We start from the raw sequence: 11,227 nt of genomic DNA on the forward strand, positions 1-11,227 counted from the left end.
CTACACTTGTACTTTTTATTTATGAGCTAAAGCTTGTAAAAGCGCTATACTCACAGGCTTTGCATTTATTGGAGAGCCTGTTTATACCACTTGTCTTAGCTGAAGGGAGTGAAGAGGTTTTTTGCAACACTTGTCTGCACAACAAATCATTTCATATATATTAGTATCAATAATTTACGAAAGCCGTTCTTATAAGTTTCATGGAGTCAGCCAAGTATGTGGCGATAAAGATGATTTCATTTTGCAACACCTTGTAATTATCTCAGATTTTTATTTTTTTTAAATGAAGGAGAACATAAGATAATAAACTGTATTATGAATCTGAATTTCATTCGTTAAATACAGAGACAGGATGAAATGAAAAACAAAAAAGTTGTGGTCAGAACTAAAGAAAATGAAGAATGTAAAATAAAAACTGGAAACACACAAATGCTTAAAAACACGTACAGAGCGTTTACTTCTCCAGCCCTCAGTGTGTTGGAGTGAAAGGGTCAGTGTTGAAATGAATGAGCATGATGAAAAGGATAGTGACCCCCAGTGGAATGCTATCGCACCTCAATGCCTTGATGTTTGCAGCCTGCTTCAAGCTGGGTATTAACCAATCATTTCCATTAATTGTAACTATTTTACTTAGCACTTCTGGTTTCAAGTCTGTGGCTTTTTTGGCCTTCAAAGCAGGAGGTGGGGGACCAACCCCCAAAACATTCCTACCGGCCTTCAGTCTATCACCCCTCTCATCACCAACACACTTCTTCACAACGCTGGTTTGTTGAGCCCGGCTCCAGACCCCTGGACTGTTTACTTGTCCTTATTTACTGTACACTTAGATTGCATGCTTTTGGAAAAACAACAAAGTAGCAGTGTGTGTTGTTTGTTGTCAAGAAATGAATGGATTCATCGAACATCGGGACTGGGCACGTCAGTCTGTTCTGTTTGTGGGAGGATACTGCTGGAGGTATAATTGGTTTATTTCAATTATGAATTCATGCAGTGATGCATGCTCACGCTCAAAGCAACAGTCATGCAAAGAGTTTAGGGTCCTTTCCTTTCGATGTATTTTCCTCCTTTTCTTCCCCTCATAGATGACGAAACTCGTGTTGCCATTGGAGACAACCAGGACTACATCAACGGCAGCTACATCCACATGCAAGTTGGCGATGAAAAGTTATTCTACATCTCCTGCCAGGGCCCTCTGCCTTCCACAGTGCCGGCCTTCTGGCAGATGATCTGGGAGAACAAATCTGATGTCATTGCCATGATGACCCAGGAAGTAGAACGAGGAAGGATCAAATGTCACAAGTACTGGCCAGAGAAGCTGGGCGTGCCTCTGGACACCGGCAGGTACCAGCTTCACTTGGAGAACCAACAGTTCCTGGAGTACTTCCACATCAAGGTCATCCGCGTGGTGGAGATAGAAGTAATAGATTTGTGAGGAATATCTGCCTGCCTGTCAAACGTCATTAATATTATGGTATACTCCAAACCTCACACTTCTTAAACATATTGTTATTCCAGACCAGTGAGACACATTTTGTTCGTCATCTGAAGTTCACACGCTGGCCTGACCACGGAGTGCCGAAAAGCTCCGAGCAGTTGGTTCGCTTCATCCGCTACCTGAGGGCCGTGCACCATAAGGGACCGGTCACTGTGCACTGCAGCGCCGGAATCGGACGCACAGGAGTTCTCATCAGCACTGATGTTATCCTCAGCCTCATTGAGAAGGATTTGCCTGTGAGTGGAGCCATTTTGTTTGGTTTATTCATTAGTTTACCACGCTGTTTTTTTGTCTTTTAGCCATGCCAGTGGCACAGATCTAGAGATGGTAAATGACGGTCAGGCCGACCGTCCAACATTTTGGTCCAGTCTGAAATAGCACAATAATATCAGATCGATTGCCATGACATTTTGTACAGACTTAAATGGTCCTTAGCGGATAGATCCTACAGACTTTGGTGATCCTCTGACTTTTCCTCTAACGCCACTAGTAGGTTGACATTTCCATTTTGTTGTGAAATGTGTCAACTTTCTCTATTGCTTGGAGTGTCCCCATAGAATGAATTAAATTGTGCCGAATACATTTTCTTTGTCTAGCAGCATTATCTGGTCAATCTTTTACTTGTCTAATTCTGTGATTTATGACCAATTACCTGAAAAACCAAGAGCATTCCCTTCAGCCTCAGCTGTACTTTGTGTGTAGTGCTTATTTGTAAAAGTTAGCATGCTAACTTGCTAAACTAATAAGGTGAACTTGGTAAAAATTCAAACTACAAAACATGTTACCATTGTCATTGTCAGCCTGTAGTTCATGCAGTGAGCTGTCAATCACAAGTTAGCCACATCCTAAAGCATACCCTGCTTTATCGTTTACTTTACTCTAAACAGGACCATCATTGACAAAATGGACATCATGCTGTAGTGAGGAACTCTTGAAACTAGCTATTGAGAACATAAACTCATGTTTACAATGTTTACTGGGGTAATAAATCAAATGAGAAGTTTTTCTCATAGACTTACGTAGAATCTGACCCCTTGAAAGAGTGCAAGTTCAGGGCACTTGCACACTGGTTCCACATTTCAAACTGAGCTTTCCCCACCTGGTTAATGTATTATTGAAATAAGAACTAAACCATAGCCACAGACTCAAACATGCTGTAGCCTAACAACCGTTGGTTTCTGTCTTCAGATCAATGTGAGTGACGTCGTAAAAGAGATGAGACTTCAGCGACATGGGATGATTCAAACCAAGGTCAGTAATAACAGAGGGATTATAGTTCAAAGTTCAAGCTTTTCAAAATGGAAAAAGCGTGACCAAAAGCTAGACGTGCCCTTTGTCTCTCTCATTTCAGGAACAGTACTTCTTCTGCTACAAAGTCTGGTTGGAGGTTTTACAGGGCATTTTACAGCTTCAAGGCAACCAATGGCAACCGGAAAGTCTCCGAAATCACAAAATAGTTTAAAGTTTCCCACCTTCAGTTCACCTACCGTAACCATGTGCAGTCTATCACAGCATAGACTGGCGAGACCTTTTTCTTTGGCTGTATAGTTTAATTAGCTATAATAAGAAACGTGTACTGTTTTTCTCTGTTTTGATACTTTGTGTTGAAGAGGCCCATTGATTAGTTACAATGACTTCAACTGTAATGTTTTTGTTCTTGTATGTGCTCTCGGTGCTGTGATTATGTGAATTTAATTTAGATCACTGAGGTTGTTTTGCCTTTTCAGGCTTAGTGATTTGCCTTCTGTCTTTAGCATCTTTTTTTTATTATTTAGTGTCAGTATTTGAATGCATCTCATTTTCTTTTTTCCATGTCCTTTAATTTGCAAATCGCATATCGTCATATTGCATGGAATTTAAACTCTGGTAATAGCATCTCTTATCTGGCAGTAAAGTAAGATCATCAAAGCAAAGAGAGTATCTGTTTGTAACCTTGATGAGTAGCATTTGATTAAGCATATGTGGTATCATTTCATTAAGTGCATTTGTGCCCTGGAGAAAAGGGCATGAGCAAAAGAACACTATTGATTTTTCAGTTCATCATCTCCAGAAATGAAAAGAATCAAGTGCCTTGGAATGACTCACACCGCTGGCTCCACACTGACCTCGAGTCACCTGTCACAAGAGCAAGAAACGGATTTGAGAGCACTCGGCAGTGGTTAGATTAAATGTGCAGCTTTCGGTCTGGTGGAGGTGGATGGTTGATCCAAACCGGAGGATTACATCTCACCTTTTACTTCAGTTGTTTGCCCACCGCCTGTCAATCTTCTTTTGTTTGTGGGCCCATTCTATAAAGAACACTATACATAATTCCACATCATGAGTCAGATACAAATTTAACATAACACATTTTTGGATGAATTCATACATTTTCAATTCCCTCGATTATTAAAACTTGGACGCGGCGTCAACACTAAATATTCAGATTTGTGGAATGTACAAAAACTGATTTAAATAGCTAGTTGCATGATTTCTAGGAATAATGTGTTATGTAGTAACATCCTTTGTCGGTATTCCATAACTATTTTAATACAAAGTCAGCCAAAAATGCAAAAAAAATATTATGAGGTTTACAAACTTGCCATTTTGCCACATTAGATGTTAATGATGATAAAGAAAATGCAACGAAGCTGCATTTCCAAGTCACAGATCAAAGATGATGCATAGCTGCTGGTTTGAACCGTAACCACTGGATGTAACTGCTTGTAAGTTTTGTTCTTTTAGCTCTCTCACACACACACACACACACACACACACACACACACACACATTGCATGCAGACTCTTAAAGTACAGAAGTCTGAGCCTGGAGTTTGGTTGAATGACATGAACATGATCAAAATGTGAAATGTAACAAAGCAATACTCTCCATGAGGAGGGGAGTCCTCTTACTGGAAAACATCTTCCAAACCGTTTGGAGCATGTTGGTAAGACACATGCAGTGCTGCTCTTTTGTCATGTGGATGTCTACGCAGAGCCATCAGTCTCTGTACTGTGTATGCAACGTCTGTTCATCACTCATGGTTGGTTGGTTTCCTACGTAACTCTCTGTTTTGTGCAAGTTCATGTTCTCTTTGAGATCCTGTCGTTATTTTTTCTCCCTCAGATCTTGGAAAATAATTATTCTTGAAAGAACAAACAAAAGCACATTTTTGCATTCATCTGTGAAAATGCATTGTGTACAGCCAAGCAAGTGATCACGCAACAGCATTGTGGAACGTAATAACCATTGATTGCACAACTGCTTATTTATGCTAAATTAATCTATTCTCACTACCAGCCACTATCTAACCAATAACTGAGAACAATGTAATACCTCTCTTTAATTAAAAACTATTCTGGAACTTGTTTGCCTGTTGTACAGCACGTTGTACCCCCTGACTCTGAACACAACATAACTCAACTGGAACAACGGAACAAGAGCAGCAGAGGTGGTTTTCCCTGACGGCACACACAGAACAGAGAGCCGGAGGCGGCCCTAAATCTAATTCCACTGAGCCCCCTCTCCACTTTTACTGCAGGGTATACTCCCTCTCGGGTTTTACTGCAGGGTAAATAAGCTGGTCTCACAGGGGTCTTTGTGACAGCATGGAAACCCACGGAAACCCACTGCACACTCCACTCACATATAAACCTTATGCTGCATGGGGGAAACCATGGTCGCAGATTGACTCTCTCTCTCTCTCTCTCTCTCTCTCTGTGCCCTTGGGCACTATCTCTACACACTCAAACCCCTCCTCCCTCCCCTTTCTCCTGACTCTGCGACTCAGACCTTGTTATTGCTGTAAGTTATGGCAGGAGCGACATGCGACTCGGTTATTCAAGGGCCATTCCCATTTACGGTTCCATCATTTTATTAAACGGTTGTCCTTTGAATTTCTAACCACAAGACGACATGACTGGCTCACTTACTCAAAGGTGATATTTTAAAGTAGAGTGTGTGTTTACTGAAGATGTGCTGATAACAGCTGCATCAGAGGAATCTGAGCAAGGACCAGAAGTGACTATCATCTGCACTGTATGTGTTCTGTGTCTGACAATGTAGGAACCAGCAGGATGTAAAGAGATGAGAACTAAGTTGACGGTAAAGTCATCAACAGAAGGCCGTTCGGTCAGAGAGTATGATTTAAAAGCCCGAGGAAGGTGAAGAAAGGAGCTCATATGCTCCCAGTAAATCCTCTCGCTCTCTGCTGGGCTCACAGTGTAACACAGACACAAGACATGTTTTCTTTTTCTCTGTGTACTGATTAAAAATAGCACACAAATTATGGGCTGCCATAAACTAACTCCACACACACTCACACACACACACACACACACACACACACACACGCATGCACCTACCCTCCTCCCCCTCCTAATGATGGTCCCATCCTTCTTCACTGTCAAATTTCACCTTAAATTGCTAACAGGCAACTGCAACTCCTTGTAAGACTTTATAAATGATGTACAACTTCTGTGTTTTGGGTTCCACTGATTCAGCAGAATTACAAATAACCGATAAATTAAACTCCAGCATTTTGTTTAGTTACCATCTTGAATAGATTATTTACACTTTCACATGTATTCCCTATCAGCTTGTTTCAACGCCTCGCTGAAGCTGATGCTGAAACATTAGCGAATGGAAAAGTCGAAATGGTCCCATGCATCACGTAATGCACATTATCCTGCATTCATCATAGATATGTTGAATTCTGTGGGTTAAGATATGGTCTGGTCGCACAGCATGCATTTGTCATAATGATTCTCATGAGGTCTGAGAGGTCTGAGAAGTTGAGTAGGACCATGCCACAGCAGCTAAGCTCAAGAGAGCAGAACATTTCTACCCTGCAGGATGCTCACAAAACAATTCCAGCAGCATTACACTCGAGCTGATAAGAAATTTATGAGCTTTCATGGAAACCGTAAGATACGGTTGGGGTTTAGACGGCCTCACAGTTGAGAAAAAGCAGATGCAAAGCAAATATCATCAGACTTGTTTTTTATTTTTAAAACACCACATAACAAAATCAACATGTAATACATATAGACAGTTTTTCATTTTGGACATTTCTCATGTCAAATATATTGTTAAAATTGTATTACGGTACATTGTATTGCTGTCCCGCAAAAAAAAGACCTCCAAAACTCTCCATGAGCGAAGAAAAACACTTTTTGTTTTCATCTGTTTGACAATGTCTTAGCGAGCATGTACAATTGTTTATTTAGCTTAAACCAGAAATAACTGACTCTTTATTCACTCTCCTTTTATCTCTGATTTTGGACTCAAGCAACTCCTGAGGAACATATGTGGCTCTTTCGATGCTAACTGAGACACTTCATTCACCAGCTGTGTCTGTTTGCGGGTAGGTTTACCTAAAATCATTTTTGGAAGCATTTTTGCTTCTGCCGCTAGCTGCCTGGTGCTGTAACAACCGTGAGAGAGAACCAATTCAGTTTAAGAGCCTAAATCACTTCTTATAGTTCTCCCATGCTACAGATGGCCATTGTCTTACACTACTGGTACTTGTTTTCCAACTGAACTGTCTTTATATTCATATTGTGGTATTTGATTGAAATTTCATGCAACAAATTTTTTTGCATTAATGTGTTTTTCTGAGTTGTTGTGCCCTTTGTAAGTCGACCCCACAGGCTCCTCTGTGTTGACAGGGAGCCATTCATCCCTCTCTGAGCGGAATGTCACTTTTGTGGCTTTCCAGACTTTCAAAAACCACAACCTTGTCAAAAGAAGTCAATTATGATTACGGTCTCTTCTCGTTTGTTCACTTGTAATTATCAAACGTTTTTTATGGAAAGCGTTTGCTGGACTCACCAACGGGATTCCTGTGGTGAGCTGAAATTGGGGCCTAGAATTACATCCAGTGGTGCTTTGTGAAGAAGAAAAAAATATTTTCTGAGTGTTAATGAGTTTTTTTTTCTTTTTTTTTTCTGGTCTATTCTATTGAAGCTGGTTAAAACTAAAACACATACGAAACAAGACACACACTACACAACACAACACACCACATTACAGCTTGCTCTGTGATGGTTTTGGTTTTGAAATACATATTATGTCCATGACGTGTCCAGTAAGTAAATCCAGCCGTGATCTTAGAGGCTAAACACAGAAACGTTGTTGGATCTTTCATATGAAAGAACCAAGCTCACTTTATTTGTTTAATTGAGTTCTTTGTCAAGAATAAAATAAATAAATGTGTCAAGAGAGATCTGGCTGAGAAGGCAGCAGAAGAACATGTTTGGGTTTTCAATACCTTGAATGACCCATAACGATATAAATAGTAACTAATGAGTCATGATTTATAGGTCAAATGCATCATAGGTTACTACTTTTAATATTCTTTTTTAATGTTATTTTGATGCACTTAGAAGATTGTTCCTGTCGAGGCATATAATCTGGCATTCGACCAATCAATTCATTTGGTATTAATCCTATTACTCGTATCCTTACTCAAACACTTTTGTGATACTGATATCTTGGCCACCCTTTTAACACACTATAAAGAGCATGAAAAAAACAGATTAGGATGCATAACCAACATTTTACAATTATATAGGATTATGTTATCCTTGTTAGATGAATTATTGTAATTTTGTTCTCAATTCCCAAATAAGAAAAGATCTTGTTTCATGAAAGCTTGGGATAGGACAGACATCTACATGCTCCGTGTAAACATGCTAGCTGACTGTGCAGTTCCTATTAATCCTATGATGCAAAGAATCGATGCAATTTGTCTGAAATAAGACATCTTGCCTACCGTTGATTTAATTATATCACACAGCTCCATTATAAGCTTATAGCAAGATAATTATGTATTTGTCCCTCTCAAAGGCCGGAGAAGTTGAAAAATATTATATTATCTGTGTTTGGTTTGGTCGTGTGCTCTGGAGTCCATCGACAGAACTCAGGAATGGGCTTTTTCCACGACCATAAGTGGTTGTAATTATCATGTGACCTCTCCAAGCAGCCAGTAAATGAACACCTGTCAGTGGACATACACGTTGGTGTTGCTGATCCTCTGTACAAGAGGGAATTACAGTATGTGTCACAAGAGGACTACTTAACCAAAGATTTTTTTAAAGTAAACGATCAATGAGATACTGATATGTGCTTCTATTAATTGTTCTTCTCTTGAAGTTGGCTGTTCAAATTTAAGAAGAGTTTTAATCATGTAATAGGGACAGAATGGACAGCAAAAGGATGAATGGTCCGCGTCAGAGTGGCAAGGATGATCTTCTCTTTGTCAAACTCCTAAATCACGCGCCACGTCGGAGCAAGGTTGATTAACACCTGCTTTCAATTAAGTGACTTTCTCATCAAGCTCCGGTCGGAAACCGAAAAAAAAGGCCTCACGCCTCGTCACGTCGAAGATGTTCCTGAATTAGAAAGCTATTAAATCAGAGGAGCAGAAACACGCCGTTGCAAGGGACGTCGTTTATCATCATTTGAGTGGGCCCTCCATGATCATCTCCACAGGGGCGGCTAATTGAAAAAGGGCTTCAGAAATGCGATTGTTAGCAGCGATAATAATTTATTGCTCTCAGCTTGTGGAGTCCTGTGAGTCATTTGTATTCATTAGTGTAAATTCAAATTATGTTTGTGATTAAATCGCGACTTTGACAGGCAGAGGGGCCTCAGATGGGGACAGGCACTGATGAGACCTTTGCTCCGGGTCACCGCCTGCCTCATTCACCTCCTTTAAGTACGCTGTGGAGAAGCCTTCTTTGCCTCCGCACCATCAATCTGTGTCTGATTCAGGTTGAGACGTTAGCCTTGATGGCCTCGAGTTAGGCGTGTGTGCATGCTCTGAGCACGCGTAGTAAGCAAATGAACCTACCTTCTGAAAGACAACACCAATCAGATGCAGATAAGACGCGGGTGGTACCCAGCAAAGAGTCATTCTTCTCTTTTCTCTTTTATTTAGCCAGCAGTGCAGGTTATTATTTGTCATGCCTGACTAATATTGACCACGCTTTTCTCTAAATGTCAGGCAGTGATTTCTTTGACATCCAAGAGATGGCAGTTAAGTAGGTCAGTGTCATTGTGATGAACATCAAGCATGGCGGGTTAGTGACTGGGCTGCTCCTCTACTTGTCCGCCTGTCACAAGCCACTGAGCTCGAGGAGGCAATGAGCTGAGTGCTCCTTTATTTAAGCTCAGTAAATTACTCCAATACAGGCTGTCACCACAGAAAGTGAGAAACTTTATCAGTGGTACACTGCCAGAGGTCATATTGTATTGACCTGACAGGTTGCTAGCGGGAGCCTGCTGGAAAGGGTTTCAAGGCTGGAGCTAAGGCTGATGGTTACCGGCTGTTTGTGTTGGTTATGAAAATGTCAAACACGGTGGTTTGGAAGAACAGTTTAGACTTATAAATTATTGTTTTCTCTCTCTCTGCTTTTTCATGAACTTAGGCCACATGCAAATGTTCTGTGTTTTTTAAGTCCACATCTGCACAAGATTATATTTACTGTCCACCGTTGTATTTAGTATACAAATTCAGAGTGAAAAATGAATGCGCTATATAGTGCCCTAAAAAATCGGTTTCATGAACACTACACAATCCCAAAATGTGATGCATCTTAGCATCTTCATCATAGATGTGAAAGTTACAGTTGTCCAACACCTCTCAGTGATGGTGATGATCCATAAAATGCCAATTGCAATAATAAACTGTATATAATATATGGAGAAATTAATGAGTAAATGAGGGATATTTCTTATTTCTTTATAAATCTGTTTATACACTAACAATGCTTCTTTCTATAACTCATATATAACGATATCCACTCATGGCTATATGATTATCTTTCAGTTAATGGGGATACCAGGAGATGGAGCCGAGAAGCCTAACCTGTCATTACATTACAACACCTTTTTTGTGAGTCCCCTGAGATTGTTGGTAGAGATAAAACAAATTAATAGATACATCACAAATAAAGTATTCATGAAAGAATGTTTGAGAAGCTGTGAGACAGTTGTTCAATAAACGCTTAAAAAGCTGTGTTATGAGCATCACATCAGCCTCTACACAACAACTCACTCTGATTCATTATTACTCAGGGAAATCCTCAGGCAGACATGAGGTCTCCAGAAAGGCCTCCACCCCCCTCCTAAAGCTCTGAGTCATGAAACAGATTTCCCTTCTCAATTACGCATGAATCACCCACTCTAAGACGTCCAACATTTTTATGCAAACATGGAAAACATGTTAACTCACACACACAGACACACACACACACACACACACACACACAACAACAACTCTATACCTGTGGAAAATCTCAGAGTTTCCTTCTGACCCTGGTCCACACTTGACACAGGGACTGAAGCACCAGTTTCCATCAATGGAGCTTTTCTCCTGAAGGGAAACCTCATACACACACACACATACACTCAGCGTGCACGGACACACACTCATAGGGCAATCCCCTAACTTACTCCCACGCTCCAGCCATCTGTAAATGTCGGACCGTGGGAGAGAGGATTTATCTTGGAGCAGTATGGTATTTTTACACCTTTTGTTACTACTTGTCTCACACACACATACACACACATTGAGGGCTTTTTAACAGTGCCCATCAATGAAGGGCTTTGCTGCGCTACCTCGCTGTGTTGAACACAGAAATATCAAAACACTTGAACATCTATATGCTCTAAGTCATCTTTTCCTGTCTTTCATGTTTAACCAAGTGTCCAGATCAGAGCCAGTGTCCATACTGATGGGTAACACTA

General features: G+C 40.5%; 1 protein-coding gene across 1 annotated transcript; it reads left to right on the forward strand.

The window, feature by feature from the left end:
• The first annotated feature begins 11 nt into the window (after positions 1-11).
• On the forward strand, positions 12-4,842 carry LOC130206780 (tyrosine-protein phosphatase non-receptor type 20-like). The gene is made up of 4 exons (XM_056434901.1): positions 12-1,417; positions 1,516-1,731; positions 2,684-2,746; positions 2,847-4,842. Exons 1-4 carry the CDS (start codon positions 1,052-1,054, stop codon positions 2,955-2,957), a joined length of 756 nt encoding a protein of 251 aa, XP_056290876.1. The 5' UTR covers positions 12-1,051; the 3' UTR covers positions 2,958-4,842.
• The last annotated feature ends 6,385 nt before the right edge of the window (positions 4,843-11,227 follow it).

Source organism: Pseudoliparis swirei, chromosome 17 (assembly GCF_029220125.1).
Source record: "Pseudoliparis swirei isolate HS2019 ecotype Mariana Trench chromosome 17, NWPU_hadal_v1, whole genome shotgun sequence".
Lineage (NCBI taxonomy): Eukaryota > Metazoa > Chordata > Actinopteri > Perciformes > Liparidae > Pseudoliparis > Pseudoliparis swirei.